At 53.1% G+C, this 23271-nt stretch overlaps 2 protein-coding genes across 11 annotated transcripts in view; both read left to right on the forward strand.

Moving 5' to 3' along the window:
• The window catches only part of GLYR1 (glyoxylate reductase 1 homolog), a 35024-nt gene extending 18503 nt beyond the window's left edge, over window positions 1-16521 (forward strand). For 3 of the 10 annotated variants that reach the window (XM_023616369.2, XM_023616373.2, XM_070232275.1), the window contains 9 exons: window positions 336-386; window positions 479-552; window positions 4682-4781; window positions 8433-8525; window positions 9203-9304; window positions 10039-10201; window positions 10516-10695; window positions 11016-11140; window positions 14360-16521. In XM_023616369.2, coding sequence (XP_023472137.1) covers window positions 336-386; window positions 479-552; window positions 4682-4781; window positions 8433-8525; window positions 9203-9304; window positions 10039-10201; window positions 10516-10695; window positions 11016-11140; window positions 14360-14434 — 963 coding nt within the window. In that variant the 3' untranslated portion in view covers window positions 14435-16521. Of the gene's footprint in view, window positions 1-335; window positions 387-478; window positions 553-4681; window positions 4782-8414; window positions 8526-9202; window positions 9305-10038; window positions 10403-10515; window positions 10696-11015; window positions 11141-14359 lie in introns of all 10 variants that reach the window. The other 7 variants (XM_023616367.2, XM_023616372.2, XM_070232274.1 and 4 more) reach the window with 5 other exon arrangements.
• Window positions 16522-16909: 388 nt separating this feature from the next.
• ROGDI (rogdi atypical leucine zipper) lies at window positions 16910-22992 on the forward strand. The gene is made up of 11 exons (XM_023616378.2): window positions 16910-17078; window positions 17145-17216; window positions 17800-17882; window positions 18101-18155; window positions 18876-18956; window positions 19810-19905; window positions 21188-21286; window positions 21611-21724; window positions 21814-21863; window positions 21968-22094; window positions 22426-22992. Exons 1-11 carry the CDS (start codon window positions 17034-17036, stop codon window positions 22462-22464), a joined length of 861 nt encoding a protein of 286 aa, XP_023472146.1. The 5' UTR covers window positions 16910-17033; the 3' UTR covers window positions 22465-22992.
• Window positions 22993-23271: the final 279 nt, after the last annotated feature.

Raw genomic sequence — 23271 nt, forward strand, 5'->3', positions numbered from 1 at the left:
CCAGAGGGTCTGTTGATAGGGTGTGGCTCTGGAGTGGACAGACCTGGGTTCCGAGCCCCATTACGCTGACCAGCTCTCTAATTCTGGGCACACTACTTAAGGCCTCTGAGTCTGTGTCATCAACAGCAAAAGAACCTTGCAGAGTTGCATGAGGAATTGAATGAGGTAATGTGTGTTAACTTTCTAGTGGGTCATTTGGGGTTCATAACATTGGACACCAAATAAGTTTTTGATGTTAACATCCCACTTTAGGCCTAAGCTTTTAGGGAAGTTACAACGAAGATCGATTAAGCGTTCAGTTTAATAAGCGGTCTTTTTTCCTCCTCCTTTATTAGCCAGCTGTCTGTTACCAGGCAATCACAAAGAAGTTGAAAATATGTGAAGAGGTATGTAGGTTGCACGCCTCCCCGCTTTTCTCTTTCCCTGGGGGCCTTGCCACAGGCGGACTCACCTGAGGACTTGTGCTTCCTTTCCCCAGGAGACTGGCTCCACCTCCATCCAGGCCGCGGACAGCACGGCCGTGAACGGCAGCATCACACCCACAGACAAAAAGTAGGACCTTGGATGGAAAGGCTTCCTGGGGCTCTGGTTCTGCTGGGATGGGGGGACCCCAAGGGCACTCTTTAAGGGGTCTGTCCCAGCTGTTGTTGGGACTGAATGGAAAGGTGTGGGGAGAGTTGTCATTCTTACTGATAATGATTTGGGAGTAAACTGACCTACCGGCGGCAGAATCCGTGCTGTAAGTGTACGGTGGGGCTGGCTTTGTAGCTCACTGGTGAGTCTCTGAGCAGAGAACACTCTGTTCGGTGGTCCTCAGACTTTCTTGTGTCCCAGAATCACCTGGAGGGCTGCTTGTAAACACTGATTGCTGGGTCCCACCCCCAGGACTTCTCATTGGCGGGTCTAGGGTGGAGCCCAGGAATTTGCATTTTGGACAGAATGCTCCCGCTATACTCCTGCTGCTGCTGCTTAGTCGGGAGACCACTCTTTGAGAACCACTGGGTTAGTAGAACTGTGGTGAAAACCCTGAAATTGTAGGGGGTGGGGTGGGGTGGGGGGAGTGTTTGGAGTAAAGCCCATCATCCTGCCTTCCCCTGCTCTCCATGCTGTTGCCTCCTGGTCCTTCCCATGCACCTGCCTGCTGCTCCCTGCCCTGCCCAGGCAGGTCAGAAAGGCTCGAGTGTGGTCCCCAGACCTTTGCTTGCGCCCACACTTGCCTTTGCCCTTGCTCTGTCGGCCAGTTGTGTTTACAGAGTTTTGTTGATGAAAAGGGTTCTTTGCTAAGATGGAGCATTCTCCTGAGCAAGTTGCCCCAGTCTCAGTTCCCGTTGTGTCTTCCATACGATTCTTTCTCAGACGAAAAACAGTGCATCGTTTATTTTAGTCATAATTTTTTGTAATGTTGAAATGGCTGATTCTACCAGTTATTTTGGGTGAACTTCTCGTTGTAAAGAGGAGGAGATACAGGCCTGTTATGTGCTAATAAAAAAGGAGATGTCACCCATTAAGTTAATGAGGATTGTGTTGGTCTAAAAAAGAAAAAGACTAGGGCAGGCCTGAGGACAGAGTCCCAAAGCTTTCACCCCAGGCTTTTATTGCCCTCTTAGTCAAACCGTTTTTTTTTTTTTTGGTTTTTTTTTTTTATAATTTATTTTTTTTTATTCAGGTTATAAAAGTTAACATCCTTGTGAAATTACAGTTGTACATTATTATTAGTCATGTTGTAGTTACACCACTTCACCCCTAGTGCCCTGCCCCCACCCCCCTTTCCCCTGGCAACCACCGATCAGTTCTCTTTGTCCATACGTTAACTACCACCTATAAGTGGAGTCATACCGAGTTCGTCTTTCTCTGTCTGGCTTATTTCACTCAACATAATACTCTCAAGGTCTATCCATGTTATTGTGAATGGGAGGACTTTGTCCTTTTTTATGGCTGAGTAGTATTCCATTGTATATATATACCACAACTTCTTTATCCAATCATCACTTGCTGGGCACTTAGGTTGGTTCCATGACTTGGCTATTGTGAATAATGCTGCAATGAAGATAGGGGTGCATAGAGCTTCTGAAATTGCTGATTTCAGGTTCTTAGGATAGATACCCAGTAGTGGGATGGCTGGGTCATAAGGTATTTCTATTCGTAACTTTTTGAGGAATCTCCATACTGTTTTCCATAGTGGCTGCACCAGTTTGCATTCCCACCAACAGTGTATGAGGGTTCCCTTTTCTCCACAGCCTCTCCAACATTTGTCACTCTTGGTTTTGGATATTTTTGCCATTCTAACAGGTGTAAGGTGATATCTTAGTGTAGTTTTGATTTGCATTTCCCTGATGATTAGTGATGATGAGCACCTTTTCATGTGTCTATTGGCCATCCGTATATCTTCTTTGGAGAAATGTCTGTTCATGTCCCCTGCCCATTTTGTAATTGGGTTATTTGATTTTTTATTGTTGAGTTGTGTGAGTTCTTTGTATATTATGGAGATTAACCCTTTGTCAGATAAATAACTTGTGAATATTTTTTCCCAATTAGTGGGCTGTTTTTTTGTTTCAATCCTGTTTTCCCTTGCCTTGAAGAAGCTCTTTAGCCTGCTGAAGTCCCATTTGTTTATTCTTTCTATTGTTTGCCTCATGTGAGGGGTTACGGTGTCCGAAAAAATTCTTTTGAAGCTGCTGTCAAAGAGTGTGCTGCCGATATTCTCTTCTAGAAGACTTATTGTTTCAGGCCTAATCTTTAGGTCTTTGATCCATTTTGAGTTTATTTTAGTAAATGGTGAAAAAGAATGGTTGATTTTCATTCTTTTACATGTGGCTGTCCAGTTTTCCCAGCACCATTTGTTGAAGAGACTTTCTTTCCTCCATTGTAGGCCCTCAGCTCCTTTGTCAAAGATTAGCTGTCCATAGATGTGTGGTTAGTCAAACCGTTTTTAACAGGAGTGTGAAGCCAACTGCAGAGTGAACTAGCTGCGTTGTACCCAGTCCACTTTGTCCATGTTCTCCATCTCGTCTCAAGGATACCTTGAGGGACTATCAGTTGCCATGTTAAAAATCCAGAAGCTTTATCCCCAGGTCTGCTTGGGTGTCCTAGAACACCAAGAAAAGGAAAGAGAATTGGTCTTTCATGATTTAGAATCATGGGAAAGCTTGCACTACTCAGATAGCTGAGAGTAACAGAAGATGTCCTTGTAAAGCTTCAGCTTGAAGCTTAGTGGGCAAGGATGCCATTTGGTGAGGAAGGTGAGCCACTTTCAACGTTTACTTCGAATGACCTAGAGCAAGCTGGGACCAAGAGTGTGAGAATTCCGGCAGCGATGAGGGAAACCTCTGTACAAGAGCCAGTGTGCAAAAGTGACTGCAGGTGTGGCTCCCAGGAGACTGAAGATACTGCAAAGATAACGCGGGTCAAAGTGGAGAAGCTGCAGACAACATCTAGAGCTGGGAGAAAACTGAGTGGAAAACTGGAACAGGGTATAATAAGAAATGAAGAAAGAGGCATTGTTTAGCCATGTCACATGCAAGGGGAGAGAAGGAAGTGCAGGAACCAAGAAAAGGCCTTTGGGTAAGATAAAATCATCTGTAAAAGCATGTAGAAATAGCAGTGCTAGCTAATAGCCCCCAAGCCCTGGGGGTTGCAGGAAGGAGCAGGCTGTAGGAAGTGAAGTTAAGCAGAAATGTACTGTCTGTTGGAGTACTTTTTTTTTTTTTGAGGAATATTAGCCCTGAGCTAACATCTGCTGCCAATCCTCGTCTTTTAGCTGGGGAAGACTGGCCCTGAGCTAACCTGCGTGCCCATCTTCCTCTCCCTTATATGTGGGATGCCTGCCACAGCATGGCTTGACAGGCAATGCGTAGGTCCACACCTGGGATCTGAACCAGCGAACCCCGGGCCACCGAAGTGGAATGTGAGAACTCAACAGCTGGCGCCACCCGGCTGGCCCCTGTCAGAGCACGTTAGCCAGGGAAGGCTCCTCATGGGCCTGCAGTTAGAAGGGCGAGGTGGAGAGCGGAGAAGGACAGGCCAGTGGAGAGCAGTGATGGGGAGAGTTCACGTGCTCCAGAGCTGCGGTGAGCTTGAAGAAGAGGCGCAGAGCCTGTCTCTGCTGACGGCAGAAAGAATGCAAAGGTGGTGGAGCGGGTAGAGCCGGGAGAGGGGACTGCCCGCTCTGATCCTGACTCCTGTGGCTGAGCAAGGTGACTGGCTCTGCACATGTTTCTTCAGTTGCTCGTCACAGATCCTGATGTGCTTTAAAGTGGCATCTCAAGGCCTAGCACTCAAGGTAGCTGATCAGGAAACCCTTGCAAGAGCCGAAGACACGTGTCTGCCTTCTCACTGTCATGGAGTTGTAAGATCAGACCCTCATCAAAGCAGCAAGGAAGCAGTTTGGAAGACTTGCCCTAAATCGTATAAGTCTTACTTCTTTCTGTAGTAGTCGAGGGTTGAGAAATGCCCATTTCAATCTAGGGACACTTTTAAACCGTGGCATAATGAGAAAAGGCACACTCCACCTGCTCTCCCACTCACTCTGCAGTCGTAGTGTCATCACACCGCCAGGTGGTGCTCCTGCTGGTCTGAGGTGCCACCCACAGGTTTGCAAGGAAGCAGAGCCTCTACTGCATTCAGGACACCTCCCCTGTCCCACCCACTCTGCCCCAAACTAATCAATCTCTCTCTCTTTCAGGATAGGATTTTTGGGCCTTGGCCTCATGGGAAGTGGCATCGTCTCCAACTTGCTGAAAATGGGTCACACGGTGACTGTCTGGAACCGGACTGCAGAGAAAGTAAGCATTCACGGATGGTGCTTGTCAGGCGGGGTAGGACAGAGCCTTGACCCTTGGAGCTGGGGTAACTGAGGGTAGGAACCTCTTCCTGTTGTCTCCGCTCGGCATTCTGCATGCGGCAGAGTTGGAGAAGCCAAGCTCTTAGTTCAGGCAGGTAGAGGTGTAAATATATAAGCTCAGGGTGTTGTTATGAAAACTAAACATTTGAAAAGACCCTTTCTCTTTCTCTCCTTTTTTCCATGCACATGCAAATCCATGTGTGCATATATGTTATGAATTCATTGATAATGAAGTGCATGTAGATAGATCTGCTTCATCCCTTTTGATGGCTGCACTGTACTCTGTCCCTTGGATTGGGAACAGCGCTGTGCAGCAGAGCATTCCGTATTGGTGGAGATGTTCTATATCTACACTGTCCAGTGTGGTAGCCCCCAGCCACATGGGGCTTTTGAACACTTGAACCTGGCTAGTACGACTAAAGAATTTTTAATTTCATTTCACTTAAATAATCTCCTGTGGCTAGGGGCTGCCATGTTGGATAGGACAGGTTTAGAAGTTCTCAACCTAAGGCGGTGGTCCATGGCTTCAAGGGTCTGTGTGTGCCCACAAATGGAATTCCAAGTCTATGAATGTGCACCTCTTGTGATGGAGAGAGGACGTGGCTTCCATCAAGTTATCATCCAAGAAAAGGTGAAGAACCATAATCAGAGTACCAGAAAACAAAAGCATTGCAGTTGCCAGGAACAAAGGAAGTGAGACTGAAAAGGGGTAGCCTCTTGAGGAACAAGGTGTGGCTGAGCGCATGTTTGTGAAATGCCTGAGTGAGCATCTCCATGTGTGCAGCAAAGTGAGAGCTGAAGAAGGAGGTGTGATCACTGAAGGAGGTGGCCGAGCTGAAGGATTTGAATTAACAAAAACATTCTAGGCAAAGGAAAAATTCACTTTGCTGAAAGAAAGTCCTTTTTAAGAATAACAAGGAACTGGCTAGAGAGTTGCAGCGGCCTGCGGAAAAGGACGCTGAGGCCGTGCGAAGGGGTTTGCGCTTCAGGTGCTGGGCAGTGGGAGACACTTTGGGGACCTAAACTAGGAATGAGAGCTCAGAGCCCCTGTCAGCAGGAGGTTTTGTGATTCAAGGCTAGGGTTACCAGGAAATGTAGATGTGTGCACTTGCAGGACACTGAGAGAATCAGAGTTTGCATTATGGTTACATTCCCCTTTGACAGAAGTGCCTCTGGTTGTCCTGCTTTCCACGTTAGTTTATGAGAAGGCAGAAGAGCAAGGCACTTCCAGACTTGGGTTTGGGATCAGACAGACCTAAATCCAGGTCACAGCTCTGCTGCTCACCCTCTTGAGCAAGACGGTTTGTCTTGCTGGGCCTCGGAGTCTTCGTCTGTCAAGTGATGACAGCAGAAAGCGCCCCTGCTTCATGGGGTGTAAAGATGAAATGAGATGAAGTACTCAGCACCGTGCCTGGCACGAATTACATAGTAAATGGCTTTAAAAAGCCATTTAATCCTTACCACAAGCCCTGTGGAATTTTTTTGATAGATCTTGATAAAATGATACTCTGCTTCTTCAAGAATAATAGAGGAAACATCTTAAACTCTCAGGAAAGAGAGAGTAATGAGGAGATCTCTCCCAAGCAAAGGTTAAAACATGCTATAATGCCACATACTAAAAGGCCGACGTGGGCGTGTACTGCAGTCAAGACGCAGCCTCAGCAGGTAGACCAGACCGCCTGAGACTTCTCTGATAGAGGTGGCTTGCTGCAACCAGTGACATAGAAAGAGGGTCAGTCATAATTATGTTCGAGACAACTGCTTAGAAATTTGGGGAAATACCTATCATTTCCTACCACATACCAAAATATATTGCAAATAGATTACTGAATTATTTTTTTTCAAAAGGAAAAACCAAAAGACAATAAATTTTAAATATTAACAGATTTTTCAAGCCTAGAAGCAATCAAAATCACTAAAGAGGGGCTGGCCCCATGGCTGAGTGATTAAGTTCACAGACTTCATTTTGGTCGCACGGGGTTTTACCAGTTCGGATCCTGGCCGCGGACATGGCACTGCTCGTCAGGCCACGTTGAGGTGGCATCCCACTTGCCACAACTAAAATATACAACTATGTGCTGGGGAGACTGGGGGAGAAAAAGCAGAAAAAAAAAATCACTAAAGCAAAAGAGTTTTTGAAAATACTCTCACAACAAAAAAAATAAACAAAATTAAAAGTATGCCAACTAAAAGTGCTTAAAGGAAATATGATAGGAAAAGGGTAATATGTTGATTTTATTAAACACAGTTTGATAAATAAAAAGTTCACAAAAGAGGAAACAATTAACAAAGGTATTTAAAAAGTTCAGTAATCAGGAGTAATCAAAATATATCAAACGAAATTTGCCAGTTTGGGCTGGTTAAATCATCAGGTAGAACAAAATTTTAATGTATTTATGGATGCTTGATTGGTTTTTTTGAAGAAGATTGGCCCTGAGCTAACATCTGTTGCTAATCTCCCTCTTTTTGCTTGAAGAGAATTGTCACTGAGCTAAAATCTGTGCCCATCTTCCTCTATTTTACGTGGAATGCCGCCACAGCATAGATTGACTAGTGGGCTAGGCCCGCGCCCGGGATCCAAACAGGTGAACCCCGGGCCGCCAAAGTGGAGTGCGCATACTTGGCCACTGTGCCACCAGGCCTGCCCCAGGGTGCTTTGTTGTTTTTAAGTGATGTACCCAGTCCTGGTGATTTGAGACGTTGCTGGTGATCATTATAAATTGACACCGCCCCATTGGAAAGCCATTTGTCTACGTTTGTTAAGAACTTAACCATTTGGAGCCTGTTTTATTCTACTTACGGAGGCCTAAATTCAAAACATAGAGCAGATGATTTGTTGGAGTCATAATTAAAAGGAGTCCGGATTTGAACTGCAAGGGAGCTGTTAGGTAAATTCAGGTGAATCTCTTGATGGAATATTCTGCAGCCATCCATTATAAACGATAATTATGAAAGACTACAGTATGGATAAATGTAAGTCATACAAAGTATTAAAAATCGGGTACAAAATTGTATGTTCAAATTATTCTAATTACTTTTTCAAATGCCTTTTGAAAAAGGAAATACACCAAAATATTAATGATGTGTTTTATTATGAGATGTTCTGGGTGATTTTAATCCTCCGAAAAGAAAAGCTGGTGCTTTTAGACCCCCAGAGACACGTGAGGAGGATCGGCAGCCTCCCAGCCCCAGCTCCGCCTCCCCAGCACAGTGCCAATAGCTCAGGGCCCTGGGCGGGGTCTGCCACAGCTGGGCCAGCCACAGAAGGCTGCACGCAGGTACTGCTCACATCCTGTTCTTCAAACTGGAAGCCTGCAGCAGACCCTTGCTTTGTGCTTACTGTGAAGCAGAACATTGTTCTAGGCACCAGGTATGCAGAAACACAAGACAGTCCTTAAGGGGCCCCATCCACTTCCCTCAAGACATCAGACCACCAGCTCTGGTGCTCCGGCTCCTGGCCTCAGCCTCCTGACTTAGGAGGCCAACCAGGAGGACCGGGCACCATGTCTCTGGCCTGCTGGTGTGTTTGTTTTGCTCTGCCCGCAGCTCACGTTAGGATCTGTGACTTTTGCAGTGTGATTTGTTCATCCAGGAGGGGGCCCGCCTAGGAAGAACCCCCGCTGAAGTCGTTTCAACTTGTGACATCACCTTTGCCTGCGTGTCGGATCCAAAGGCAGCCAAGGATGTAAGGATCCCCTCCCTCCCCTCAGCGTCTCAGGTTGTGGCCAGGAAAGCTGGCTGGCCTCATCCCCTTCTCCCCTGCACACCGAGTGAGTGTCTGCATGTGGGAGGGTTGAATTTCCCATCTGGGGGCCATCTCCCATTGTGAAGGGTGTTTGTATAAATTGAATACAGACTTCCTTTAATTCAGAACAAAGAATGAAAACTGCTGGGGCCCCTCAGGTCTGTGCTGAAGTGGTTCCTGACCAGCCATGTATCCTTGTTGAGGTGGAAGCTTGGGGCTGAGTGTGCCTTTGGTCCACGTGCCAAGTTCTCTGTTTAGCTATCACTGCATTTGTATGTTTTAGCAGTACAAGTGCAGTAGTCCTGTTAACTGGTCACTAGTCTAATCCGAGTGAATCCAAAGAAGCCCCAAAAATAAATACTGGGGTTCCATCTTTTAAATGGGAGGTTTTTAATAAAAAGAAACATATTCTTTTTAAAGATAAATAAATGGGAACATGCTAGAAATACTTTTCTTTCCCTTGATTATTTGCTTGCTCTTCCCATTTCAGCCTTAATATTTAGTTCATAATTGGGAAATGAGTCAAAAAAGCAACAGGATTCTGACCTTAGGTCTCAGGGGCTCTGGGGCATCTGGCTGGGAGCCTGGGCTATTGCTTCTCCCTTGTGTCCCCACAGCTGGTGCTGGGCCCCAGTGGTGTGCTGCAAGGGATCCGCCCCGGGAAGTGCTACGTGGACATGTCAACAGTGGACGCGGACACAGTCACCGAGCTGGCCCAGGTAGCGGCCTCGTTTGGGCTGGCCCTCCAGCATCCTTTCACTTGGAGTCCAAGCCCCAGGCTGACCGTGCCCAAGTGTGGGCACCTTGGTTACCTAGGACCAAAGCCAGAGAGGAGAGGAGAGGCCAGTAGCCTTGGGACTGGCCTATCTTCACTACCTCCTAAGCTGCAGCTAGTGTGAGTGGCCCTGAGAGAAGCGGTGCTGCCCAGCAGGGCCGGGCACCAGGTCCTGTAGCTGCCGGCCTCAGAGTGAGGAGTGCTCCAGGCTGCCAGCACGGCCTTTTTGGTTTAAGCAGCTGTCTACAGTTGGTACTAGCAGAGTATGCCTCCTCCCTGAGCTGCCAGGCCCCACTGAGGGGACGGGGCTGTGAGTTCTGGCCCATGTGTGTTCTGAGGGTGGCCGAAGTCAGGGAAGGGCGGTGTCTGTTGGAGATGTGGTCAGCCAAGCCATTGGCATGGCCATGTTTGATTATAGTCTTTGGCCTTGGTAAGAAATTCAGAGTAAATGGGAGCCTGTGAGGAGCCCCCAGCTTCTGTTTACTGTACGTGATTCAGGCATCTGCAGAGCACGGTCTGCTGACCCTCCCGTGTCGTTAGTCCAGCACCTTGTACAGATGTCGGCTTTGGGGCCTCGGTGTGGAGGGCCACCTGCTCCCACCTGAGGACACTCCTTGTTCCCTGCCCAAGAGCCCTGGGAGAGATAAGGCCTCCAGAAGCTGTGACTTTCCTTTCCAGGTGATTGTGTCCAGGGGGGGCCGCTTTCTGGAAGCCCCAGTCTCAGGGAATCAGCAGCTGTCTAATGATGGGATGTTGGTGATCTTAGCAGCCGGAGACAGGGGCTTATATGAGGACTGCAGCAGCTGCTTCCAGGCAATGGGGAAGACCTCCTTCTTTCTAGGTAACATGCCTGCCCACCTGTCAGGCCACTGCAGGCCTGGAGGCTGGGTGGGCCACATCCCCTCTAGACCGCACTGATGACAGCGTCAGTCCCGCACGGCCTCTCTGCCTGGGCCCCATGGGAAGGTTTCCTTTGACTTGCACAGTCAGTGCCTGGAAGGAGGAAGAGCCAGAGGGTCAGAGCCAGTTCTGTCGGGGGCAGGTGAATGGGGCCTTCCCTGGGTGCAGAGGTGGGTCCGAGCAGGGATGAGGGTGGGCAGAGAGTCCTGCCTGTGGGATTCTGGGGAAGGGACCATGATTCCTTCCCCTGGGCAGGTGAGGTTGGCAACGCAGCCAAGATGATGCTGATCGTGAACATGGTCCAGGGGAGCTTCATGGCCACCATCGCTGAGGGGCTCACCCTGGCCCAAGTGACAGGCCAGTCCCAACAGACACTCTTGGACATCCTCAATCAGGGACAGTTGGCCAGCATCTTCCTGGACCAGAAGTGCCAAAGTAAGTTGCCTTTGGCCTCTCTCCCTGCCCTTTATTCTTGATTGGAGCTGGGGAGCTGAGTCAGGCATCAGTCACAGCACAGTCTCTTCTTCAGCGGCTCATTGGGTGTGAAAGATGCACCCTCTCCAGTCAGTCCATGCCCCTGGGTCAGAGGGGGTCCAGAGATGTGACCAATGGGGTGTGGGGATACAGGACAGGAATTTGTCTCAGCTTGTGTCTGAGGGGGGAGAAATGCTAGGTGTCCAGCCCTGATTGTACTGTAGGTAGTTTCTTATTTAGGATCCTTTTAATTCTTCTGATAAGTGGCTTTCCCTCCCCAGATATCCTGCAAGGAAACTTTAAACCCGATTTCTACCTGAAATACATTCAGAAGGATCTCCGCTTAGCCATCGCGCTGGGCGATGCCGTCAACCATCCGACTCCTATGGCAGCTGCAGCCAATGAGGTAACTGCAGGAGGCAGTGGTGCGGACCCCGCAGCCTCCTCTTGTTCTGTGATCATTCCTGCCCTCTCCTCACTTTGCCTTCTCTTTGTCTAACCTCACAGGTGGAATCTTAGGTCGCTGATTTAGCGCTTAAAGCCACACATCTCCTTCTGAGCCATGCGTACTTCCCTTGTGACTTCTTTGACCTGTGGATTGCTCAAAAGTTATCAAATATTTGGGGTTTTCCTAGATATCTACGGTTATTGATTTCTGATATATCTTTGTTGTGGTCAAAGAACACACCCTGTGTGGTTTTTAACTCTAAGTTTATTCAGACTTGCTCTGTGGCCCAGCAGATGGCCTGTCTTGCTGGGCATGCCATGTACACTCAAGAGGAAGGTGTGTTCAGCAGATATCAGTGAGGTCGAGATGGTCGGTGGTGTTTTTCAGATCACCTTCACTGACCTTTTTCTCTCGTTCATGCAGTTGCTGAGAGAGGGATGTTAAAATCTCCGGCTATAATTGTGGGATTCTCTGTGCCTTTAATTCTGTCCATTTTGCTTAATGTCCTTGAAACTCTTGTATTAGACGCTTCGTCGTTTATGGTTGCATGTCTTCTGGAAGAATTTGCTCTTTTATTATTCTGAAATAGCCCTCGATGTTTTGTCGTGAAGTCTGCTGTCTGAACTTAACACAGCTGCACTGGGCCTCTCGGCTCACTGTTCTCGTGCGTAGCTTTTTCCATCCGTTTATTTTCAACCTGTATCTTTATATTTAACTTGTTTCTTTCGTAGACTGTCTGTAATTGGAGCTTGCATCTTTATCTCTTCTGACAACATCTGCTTGTTAACTGGAGTGTTCAGTCACTAACATTTTTTCGAACGATGTATTTTAAGCACCTACACATGCACTTTTTGAAAACAGTTTTTTAGAAGTTCAACTTTCTTATCTCAACCTGATAGAAGTGTAATCTTAAAAAAAAAAGCAGCTGTGCAATATTTGTCTTTATCATAGACTTACAATAAAAACTACATTTTGTAGAACACATAGCTTCATCTATTTTAGAAGCTGTATCTTCCGGTGCTATAAGCTGGTATAAATTTTCATTCAAGTCAAATTCTTATAGGTCTCAAGTGGCTTGTTCCAGCAAAGAAAAAGTGAAAAAACACAGTACTACTCTTTCAGACCTGCCTTTTCATAGTTTATAATTTTCGGTTCCTGAATTCCAGGCCTTCTCTCCCTTCTCTGTCTGTCGGAACAGTTCCAAGCACTGACTTCACCCTTTCAGGTTGTGGTACAGTTTCAGCTTCCTCCTGATTGTTTCATCTGTGGGTTCTCTTGGCAGTGGAATTCCTCGTGTATTTTATCATTTTTTTGTCAATGAGCCTGTCTTTAACGGAATGGTTCTGGGTGTGGCTCGTGTTGGCAACACTTCTCTATGAGGGGATTTCAACTTGCCTCCACCCTGACTTCGTTGGCTTAGAAACAGCCCTTTTGGTTAATTTCTCGGCAGCGCATGGCACCTTCCGGCCGGTTGGATGGTGTGAAGCTTAGGCTCTGCACCATTCGGAGCTCAGAGCTCAGGGTCCTCAGGTTAACCAGTCCCTTGACATTTGGTCTTTGTCTTGAAGTCTATGAGTGTGTTGTCGGATTCGGAGCTATCGTTTCATCATTTGATTGCTGTTTGTCCCCTCTGGCTTTTGTCTGCCTGTTCCTCCTTTTTGTCCTCTTTTGGGTTTTCTGAATATTTTTAGGATTCAGTTTTATCTGTTGACCATTGAACACGCATTGTTTTTCTTTTATCTGTGCTCCAGGGAGTGCGCGTGCATCCTTGACCTCACGGCCTCCTTAGAGTTCATAGTGGACCTCTTCAAGTGAAACCCAGATCCCTGTACCTCTCTCCCTCCAAGGCAGGCCTTCTCCTGGGCATGCTGACGTGTGCTGTGGGGGCTGTCCTGTGCACTGCAGGATGTGCAGCAGCATCCCTGTCCTCTCCCTGCTAGCGGCCAGCAGCAACCCCCTGGTTGACGGGCGCTGTCTCCAGACATTACCGTGTGTGCCCTGGGGCAGCATCACCACAGGCTGAGAACTCCTGCTATGGGGTACCGGGCTCCTGTGGGCTACATCTGCCTTTGTTTTAAAGCCAGCAGAGAAGGTTGGAATGTTTTACTGAAGTAGTCATATGTGTATTAAAGAAATTAAGAGAGAAATAATTTTCTATTTCTCTAATCTACCGTTTCCAGTGCTCTCTATCCCTTTGTGAAGAATTGCATTTCTCTCTGGTGTTTCCTTTCAGCCGGAAGAACTTGCTTTAGCATTTCCTGTAACGCAGGTCTGCTGGCCACATTAGTTGTCTTTTATCTGAAAAGGTCTTTATTTAGCCTTCATTCTGAGTTGACAGCTACACCTGAGCGGTAATGGATACTCAGTCATGGTGGCTCTGACTGGACTATGTTTTAAAAAAGAAAAAAAACACAGTGGGCCGTGTGGGAGGAGCCTCATGTTCAGCTGCGTGTCCTTGGCATGACTGGAAGCCACACTGCCCTTGTTGAACAATGGCTCTCTTGTTCTTTTCACACTCTTTCATACTCACCTGGTATCTCTGGGGTGGCTGTTAATTGCCAAGCACTGTTCCAGGTGCTGGGCACACCCTGGAGCAGTCCGTTCCCTTCCTGGCAGGGCTTACATGTTAGCAGGAGGACGCACAAATCAGCACATAAGTATTTAAACAAGTAAGAATTTCAGAAGGTTAGAAATACGAATAAAATAGAACGGTAAAGAGAGAAAGGGGGTGGGGTAAAGGGGTGCGGCTGCCGCTTTAGATGGGGGGTCGGGAAAGGCCCCTGAACTGACTGGGAAGGAGCCAGCCGTGCAGAGGAAGAGTAAGGACAGCACGGCCCAGAGAATAACATGGGAACTCCTTGGAGGGTTGTCAGCAGAAAGGGACACGATTATAATCTCTAACACTGCTGAGCCCCGCCTCTGGGCACTTTGCATCTCTCCCTCCATTTCATCCTCCCGCTAACCCTATTACCTTCTCCATAATAGCCAGAAGCGGCAGCGGAGGCACAGAGAAACTGAGGCACTCAGCCCAAGGTCAGGCCTGTCAGGGAGGGACCAGACAGCCTGGACTCCCAAAGTGGCCTGCCTAACCCCATCTAGAACTGCCTCCAGGAAGCAGATTCATGTCTTCACGTCACTTCTGTAGCCAGAGACTGAGCCCATCTCGTTTTCTTCTAGGTGTACAAAAGAGCCAAGGCGCTGGACCAGTCTGACAACGACATGTCTGCCGTGTACCGAGCCTATATACACTAAGCCCTTGACACCCCTCCCTGGCCCCCTATCTTCCTTCTGACCCCCTCTTCCTCACATGGGATTGGGGTCCTGGGACTTAGCTCTGGACCAGTTCTCCTGTCTCCATCTCCTTTTATACAGACTTTTGAGACTCGCCATCAGCACAGCACACAGCATCACTCTTCCCCTGGAGGTCCTGGGGAGGGGAGGGGTGTCAGCAGGATCGGCCTGTGGGAAAGCTCTTGAGCTGGGCACTGGCCCCCGGACTAGGTGGCTGTGTGTTCACACACACGTGCACACACACACACACACATACACCACTGGCCCTCGCCCCAGGATAGAAGCTGCCCAGAAACTGCTGCCTGGCTTTTTGTTTTTCTCCTTCCAAGCTTATTTTCTCTCGGACCCCTTCCAGTTGAGCAACTAGAGTCAGCAGTGAGAACTGGAAGCCTTCCCACTGCTTCCCTCCAAGCGAAGAGGCTGCGGCCAAGTCCACGTCCCCACTGGGTCCCCCGCAGAGAGAGCCTCTGGGCCACGAGGAGCCAGCACAGCCTCTAAACGGAGGGTCCCGTGGGCCCTTCAACCTCAGGTGACCAGCTGATGAGGATTGTCAGGTTTAAACTACCAACATGCAACCAACTCTCCATAAATGCCTTTGTGAACTGGAAAGAGATTGGCACAGTCAGAGAACACAGGGCTCTGCTTTCCAGGGAGAGAGCAGTCAGCCCGTAGGTGAGCCTCACGGAAGCCTGCTCTCCTTGCTGCTCTTCAGCACCCGTCCCAGAAGCCACCGTCACTGCGGAGCCCTGGGCTGTGATCAGACTTGCGCGCATGGTGTAGGGGGAGCTCACTCCTCACTAGGCTGTTTTAGTGTTTGGATTTGCATTCCAGCCCTTGGGAAGGGGGTCCTGAGGGCCACCAGTGAGGAGTGAAGAGGGCAGGGGCGTGGGGTTCCTTCCTGTTTCCGTTATGCCACAGACTCTTCGCCTGGTTCTGAAGAGCCACTGACCCGGCTCCCCTCGAAGCAGTCCCACCTTCTCCAGCCTGCCCCTGCACATGTCCCCCGCATGCCCACCTCTCTCCATTCTCCTCCCTTCCCCTTTTCTTTCCACGGAGACAGTATTTCTTCCTGTCTGTGTCCCTTCTTTGGCCCAGACCCAGCCTGACCAACGATGACCATTTCTTAGGCTCAGCTCTTGAAACAGGAACGAGTGTCTTCACTTCAGTCAGCAGCATGGTCTTCGGTGCTTCCAGGGCCCCAGGCTCTGTCGAGAGGGAAGAGGAGAACTGGGCCTGACCGAGCCTGAACTAGCTGACCCTCAGAGGTGGATCTAAGACATCCCCGAGGCCCTAGCATTTCTCCTTGGATAGGGGACCAGAGGGGCTTGGAATGTGGCACGAGAACAAGGAGAAGTTGCCTGCAGGATGTCGGTGCTCTCCCTCTGCATGGGCTGGATTTTCCAAAGTCACACTTTGCAGAAGGTCAGCGTTTATAGTGAATATATAATGGTAGATGTATAGTGAGGTGGCCGCGCTGGTGTGTGCCCCTCCCCCTGACACTGCTCAGAACCCAGGTTAGGGGATCTCAGAAGACGTGGGGGGAGGGCAGGGAAGATGCCTGTGGGTTTTTTGGCACAGTTAATTTCACTGGGATTTTGAATTCTTTTATGTCTAAACACAAAGCCTGTTCTAGTCCTAGCCGGACACTGGGGGTGGGGGTGGGGAAGATGCTGTAATGAAACTGGTTAGTCAATGTTGTCTTAATATTGTTGACAATTCTGTAAAGTTCCTTTTTATGAATATTTCTGTTTAAGCTATTTCACCTTTGTTTTGAAATCCTTCCCTTTTAAGGAGAAAATGTGACACTTGTGAAAAAGCTTGTAAGAAAGCCCCTCCTCACTCCTTTTTTTTCCTTTGAACTCCCTTTCAATGACAAATCTTCTAGTTAATTAAGGTTGTGAATTTTTATTTTTGCTTTGTTTTTAATGAACATTTGTCTTTCAGAATAGGATTGTGTGATAATGTTTAAATGGCAAAAACAAAACATGATTTTGTGCAATTAACAAAAAGCTACTGCAAGCGAAATAAAACGTTTCTTGGTAACACAACTGTGAATGAATGCCTTGGCGGCCGAGGGAGGAGCGGGCCGGGGCCGGGGCGGCGGCGGCGCCAGCACGGTCGGGTCCACTGGCTGGATCCTCCCGGACCGAAGGAACGCTCGGGCCGCCGGCGGGGACAGACGGCCCCGTCGGCCAATCAATGGGTGCGGTTGGAGCGGGGCGCCCTATCAGAGCCAAGGAGGGGCGGGACGAGCGGACGCCGCGCCCCAGCGCTCAGCGCCGGTGGCTGTGCCAGCGGCGTCTCGGGCGAGCCGGCGCGGGCGGGTTCGCGCAGCCGCCACCCGCGTCTCAGGGCGCCCGCAGTCTCGTGACCGGGGGCGGGGCGGGCGCCCGCTTAGCCAATCGGCGGTGGGGGCAGGTAACCGGGGGCGGGGCGGGCGTCCACTCAGCCAATCGGCGGTTGGGGGTGGGCCCGGGCGCCGCAGCGGACGGTCGGCGGGCAGACCAAGCGACCAGCGGTGGGCAGGCTGGTGACGGTCGCTGGGCGGCGGGCGGCGGCGATGGCGACGGCGATGGCAGCGACGGCGGCGGAGCGGGCGGTGCTGGTGAGGCGCGCGGGCCGGGCGGGGGGCGGCGGGCCCGGGCGGCTGACAGCAGGCCTGTCCCCGCAGGAGGAGGAGTTCCGCTGGCTGCTGCACGACGAGGTGCACGCCGTGCTCCGGCAGCTGCAGGACATCCTCAAGGTAACGCGCCCCACGCGGGCCGGGCGCCTGCCCGCGGTGGGCTTGGAGTCCAGTCGGGGGCCGGCAGATAATGACCCAGTTCCGCCAGCAGCTGCGTGAGCGCGTTGGGCCTGCTTCGAGCCTGGGGTCCGGGGGGGCTTCCTTCGGAGCTGTGACATTTAGCCTCAGCTCTGAAGGACTGTGACCTCTGCCAAGTGCTCAGCCTCCTTGGGCCTCTCTTTTGCCCAAAGGAGATAAGAGTAGCGGGCTCCCAGGGCTGCTGTGAAGATAAGTAAGCCAGTCCGCTCACACAAACGTCCAGGCAGTGCCTGATATGGCCCGAATTGCGGTTTACCGTGACTGCTGCCCTTCCCGACTCTGCTCCCTACACCCCAGCACCTGAACCGAGCCGGGCGGGTCTCTCTCGGTTCTGTATCCCCGTTTTGAGCACACCATAGGCTCCCAGGGAATGTGGAAGGAGCAGGTGTCGGCCCAGGCAGGACCTGAAACTCAGGCTGGGGTGAGGGGCCCTGGGAGCGGGGCTTCTGGAAGGAGCGCTGGGATGGATGGGGTGAACTTCTCCCCACTCCCCTCTGCCCCTCAGGAGGCATCTCTCCGATTCACTCTGCCAGGCTCAGGCACCGAGGGGCCTGCCAAGCAGGAGAACTACATCCTAGGCACCTGCGGGTGAGCCCGGGCTGGGCGGAAACCCCGGGGATGGGCTCCTTGGGAGGGGGGACGCCTGGGATACCCTCTAGGAGAGGGGGCCCCTCCAGAGGGTGTGCATTGGGACAGGTGGTGGGACAGGCTGGGCCATCCTGTGACAGCCAGGAGCAGCCTGCTGGGAGAGCCGGGTGGCAGGAGGGAGCAGCCACAGGCGCCACTCTGACACCCGCGTATTGTAGCACAGACCAGGTGAAGGGGGTGCTGACTCTGCAAGGGGATGCGCTGAGCCAGGCGGTGAGTCCCCCAGCCCCTCTCCCCTTCCCATATGCTGCCGGAGGAGCCTGTGGGGAAGAGCGTGGAGGCCTCCTGCTTATCCCACCTCTGCCACTGGCTACCTGTGTGACTCCGGGCAGGATCCTTGACCTCTCTGGGCCTTGGTTTCCTCGTCTGTAAAATGACAACACCCCTGTAACCTCCTCATGGGATTGGTATGTGGCTTCAGGGAGAGGCAGGGGGCTGCTTTGCACACAGCTGGGAGGGAGTCTGAGCCCAGTGAAGCATGGGCATTGGCAGGATTAGGCTGGCCCCAGATCAAGGTGGAATCAGCCAACATCTGAGCTCCATCTGCACCCGACCCTGTGCCAGGCACCAAGGCGCGGGGGGAGGTCCCTCTCGTCCGTGGGTGGGCGTTCAGTCTGTTGGCTTATACAGGTGTCTGCTCTTTGCCCACAGTCACACGCCTCCTCCCAGCCGAGGCCACCTTCCCCTTTCTCAGTCTCTTTTCCCTTTCATTTCTTTGTGCTTCCTCTTGGGACTGAGTTCCTGTTTCCTGACCTCCTTGTTCACCCCTCAACGGCCAAGGTGTTGAGAGACCTTGTGCCCTACGGAGTGGCTGGGGCCTGAGCCACCGCACACGCCTGGTGACTGCCCCTGGCCCCAGGGCTCAGAGTGGCCGGAAGCAGGAGGGCGTCCCTCTGCCTGGCTTATCCCACTCTTGTCACCCCGCTCCGTCAGGACGTGAACCTGAAGATGCCTCGCAACAACCAGCTGCTGCACTTTGCCTTCCGCGAGGACAAGCAGTGGAAGCTACAGCAGGTGACCGGGCCCCTGCCCAGCCAGGGCTCAGGCCACAAGGGCAGGCAGTGGCACGCCCTGGCGGCACTGAGGCCTCCCGGCGCTGGCGGCCATGGGGATCTGCAGCCACAGCAAGCCCGGGAGGGGGTTTCCCAGCAACGAAGCTGGAGCAGACTGGACAGACGGTGCCTGGGGCTCCAGAGCCTTGCCTGGTGCGAGGTGGAGCACTTGTCCTGTCTGTAGGCCCCCAGGCCCCAGTGGGAACCGCAGTGGTCCCCTGAACAAGGCAGTGCCCTGCCCAGAGCCTCCAGGGGCCTCCCATGGCTCTTGGGGACCAAGTCCACGCTCCCTACCAGCTTCTGTGTGATTGGGCCCCGGCCTCTCCCCCTGTCCCCCCCCACTCCCTGGCTACCAGCTGTGGCCGCCTCAGGGTCTCTGCTCGTCCCTCTGCCTGGAGTCCTCTCTCCGGCTCTTCTCATCACATGGGTGATGCTCAAGAGTCGCCTCCCTGGAGGTCACCCCACCCTTCCTCTGGGACCCTCTGTGCTTCCTTGGGCAAGTCTAGCAGTCAGGGGTCACCTTGTGTCTTTATTCCGTTACCCTCCATCTCGCCTTTAGAAGGTGAGCTATGTGAGGCCGGGGACCAAGCCTGCCCTTGGAGGGCAGCACCCAGCCAGGGCCCGGCCCTTGGAGGGCACAGAGCCGACGGCTGTGGGGGAAGGGTTGGATGAGGGCCAGGCAGGCAGCACCCACCCCTCCCCTCTGAGGATGACACCCCTTGGGGTGGGGGCCTGGTGACTGTGGCTGCTCTGAGGCTGGTACCTGTCCCTGCCAAGGCCCAGCCCCCTGACCACATGGTGGGCGCTGTTTTCAGATCCAGGACGCCAGGAACCACGTGAGCCAAGCCATTTACCTCCTCACCAACCGGGATGAGAGTTACCAGTTCAGGACGGGAGCAGAGGTCCTCAAGGTGAGCTGCCCACTGGGAGAGGGGAGCCAGCTTCCCCATCCCTGGCCCTGACCCCAACCCCGACCCAGCCCCTGGAGAGCTCTGCCCCCACATCGTCAGGCATCACCAATGGTTGACCCTTCACCTGTCAGTGTACACATGTCTATCCAGCCAGTCAGGTGGTCACAGCCCATATTCCAGCACCACATCTGGGTTCTGATCCCAGGGCCTCCACTGCGAGCTGTGCAACCTCAAGTCACTTGCTTAGCACTCTGTGCCTCAGTTTTCCTATCTGGAAAAAGGAGACAAGCTTAGTAACTTCTGATTGTGAAAATATGGGTAAAGCAGCCCCTAGTGAGTGCTCAGGAAACAGTAGTGGCTAGTGGTAGTACCAGTAGTGGGACAAACCTTTGTAATAACAAAGTGAATTCCCATGGCCCAGTTGGAGGAGCTGAGCCCCGATGCCCCAGACTCATGCTTTAGCCCTGCCCCTGACTTGCTGTGTGTCCTCAGGTAGCTCACCTACCCTCTCTGGAACTCTGGTTCCTCCTATGAAAACTTGGAACTAAATGGATTAAGGTCCCTCCCAGACCTGTGACCGCCCTGGGATTAGGAGGGGCAGCCCCCAGGCCTCCACCCAACAGTCCTGCCTTTCCCGGGAGCCAGGCCACCCCGCCGCGAATAGCAACAGCTGGAAGCATTGGGCACTCGTGCTCCAAGCTAGGGCTTTGCTCTTTGGCAAAGGGAAGGGATGAGTTCCAGAAGGTTCCACTGTTCACTTACCCCTTCCAAGCATCAGTTTCCTCACCTGCGAAAATGGGCCTGGTGCTCACCTTAAGGCCTCAACTCAGCCATCCCATTGCCTCCTCCAGGAAGCCCTCCCTGGCCCCTTAGACCCAAGCTGGGTTAGGGCTCCTTCTTCTAAGCTCCTTCACTGCCTTTGCCCCCATCCACAAAGCCCTCATGCTCCTGGGCCTAACTCCCTGGCCCTCCCCTTCTCCATTGGACCAGCACCCAGGATCCCGTGCAATAGAACCTTCTGGATGGGTGCAGGCTCCAGGGTGTCATCACCAGTGCAGACGCCCTGCCCCGCACCCCAGCTGGAGCCCAATTGCCTGCATCTTTAATGAGCTCCCCCCTGCTTTGGGGGTTCAGGCCCTGAGACCGTACCCACCCAGGGCAGGAGCAGGGAGCTCCCCTAACCTTGTTGCTCCCTGATGCTGGGGGGTGGGGGGGGGGTGGGGGTGGGGGTGGGCCCAGGCCCCCCTCCCCCGAAGCAGCTGTGACCAGCCCCTCCCCACAGCTGATGGACGCCGTGATGCTGCAGCTGACCCGAGCCCGCAACCGCCTCACCACCCCGGCCACCCTGACCCTGCCAGAGATCGCTGCCAGTGGCCTCACGGTCAGTGCCCTGAGCCAGCCCCTGCTCCGAGACGGGGGTCCCCGCACTGGTGCCTGGCTTGCCCCTGGGAGGGACACGGGTGCCAAGGGCTCCTGGAAGCCCCGAGTCATCCTGGTTCGGAGCGCTATGTTTATGCACAGTTTTCTGGGATGTGGTCCTTGGCTTCTGTCTTGTGTCCCCCAGATGTCGTCACCCCTCGTTTGGGTCAGTCGTTCCCAAGCCCAGCAGTACCAATCCATGGGATGGGGACTGGCGTCCTCCCAGGTGATTCTGGGGCTGTGCCTGCCCGGCCCTCATCCTGTGCCTGCCTGGCCCTCCCCACAGCGGATGTTTGCCCCCGCCCTGCCCTCCGACCTGCTGGTCAACGTCTACGTTAACCTCAACAAGCTCTGCCTCACCGTGTACCAGCTGCACGCCCTGCAGCCCAACTCCACCAAGGTGAGCCGGCCCTGCGGGGCTGGCCCCCACCCTCCCGGCCTCCGCCCCCCAGCCCCCAGCCTCACTGGGCCTGGTGCTCTTCTGCCTAGAACTTCCGCCCGGCTGGAGGCGCCGTGCTCCACAGCCCCGGGGCCATGTTGTAAGTATGCCAGCCCCTCCCCACCCCGACCCTCTGCACCTCGCGGGCTGGGGGGGCAGGCTGGCCGGCCGCCTGCCCTCGGAGACCCTGCCCTCTTCCCCCAGTGAGTGGGGGGCGCAGCGTCTGGAGGTGGGCCACGTGCACAAGGTGGAGTGCGTGATCCCGTGGCTCAACGACGCCCTCGTCTTCTTCACCGTCTCCCTGCAGCTCTGCCAGCAGCTCAAGGATAAGGTGGGGACACTGGGGGCTTCAGGTGGGGCCCGGGTCCCGCGCCCAGACAGACTGGACCAGCCAGGCGGCAGGCTGCTCAGCCCCTTCATTCTGGGGGGGAGTCCAAGGGCCCCTGTCATGACTCCAACACCCCAAATCTGGAGGCCCCTTGTGCCCTCCGCGCACACACACCCGGCAGATAGATGCGCCACAGCGTCGCTGGGCAACAGTACCCTCTCCCTGGCACATCGCCCTTGGATGACCTTGAATCTCCCCTGGGTCACGGAGGGTACAGCAGGGGCCAGGCCCCCCAGCGCCACTCACCATGTCCCCCACCTCCTGCCCTCCCCAGATCTCCGTGTTCTCCAGCTACTGGAGCTACAGGTCCTGAGCAGAGCACCCCAGGACCCCCGTCCCCCTGGGAAATGGCCCCTGCCAGGGGTGCCCGTCCCCCAACCCCCCACTCCCCCACCCCCCTGTCGGAGCACTGGCTAGAGCCGGGCCCTGCGGGCTATTTATTTCCCTCTTCGCCCATCTTGCTCATCACGTGTGCACAGATGGGAATGACCAGTGGACATGCTAGAAGGAAGGAGCCGGCTTGCTTTTTGCTTGGGATGGGAGCGTCAGGAGGGCAGCCGGAGGTGGAATGTGAGGTGACCCACATTCCGGGCCCTAAAGCAGGAACCTTTAGACTCAGGGTGGGGCCAGGCCTTGGGCTCCTTCCTCCTCGCTCCACTGCCTGCCCAGCTGCCCTGGGAGGGATGGTGAGGGGTGTGGTGGCCCTAAGCTGTGAGCGGGAAGGAAGGAGGAGGAATGGGCAGACAGAAGCCCCGGCCAGGAGCTGGGGCACTCTCACTGTGTTGCTCAGCCACCATGATGGGGCCTCCAAGAAATAAAGATCATCCGACTTTGCCTGGAACCCCTGTGTCTGTCTGAGTGGGGACCAGCCTGGGGGGCCCTGATGGTCAGGAGCCAGGCGGAGGACCAGTGTCTGAGCGCCTGGGCTCCCCACGCCACCTGTGAGGGGGTCCCGGCTGCCGAGGGCCCAGCGGGATGGTGACAGGGCCAGGCCAGAGATTCAGGCCCAGGTCTGAGCCCAGCTTCCCCTCTCCCTGGGCAGATGATGGGGGGCCTCCCGCAAGTTGCTTCGGGCCTCCTGGTGACAGTCTTGCCCGCCGAGGCTGGAGGGCCCCGGTGG

This window comes from Equus caballus, chromosome 13 (genome assembly GCF_041296265.1).
Source record: "Equus caballus isolate H_3958 breed thoroughbred chromosome 13, TB-T2T, whole genome shotgun sequence".
Taxonomy (NCBI): Eukaryota; Metazoa; Chordata; class Mammalia; order Perissodactyla; family Equidae; genus Equus; species Equus caballus.

Bases quoted from the DNA above. Each gene is read 5' to 3' on its own strand.
- ROGDI (XM_023616378.2), top strand. From the start codon at position 17,034: ATGGCGACGGCGATGGCAGCGACGGCGGCGGAGCGGGCGGTGCTG. The intron at 17,883-18,100 runs GTGAGCCCGGGC...CGCGTATTGTAG, and splicing joins TACATCCTAGGCACCTGCGG to CACAGACCAGGTGAAGGGGG. The intron at 21,725-21,813 runs GTGAGCCGGCCC...TCTTCTGCCTAG, and splicing joins TGCAGCCCAACTCCACCAAG to AACTTCCGCCCGGCTGGAGG.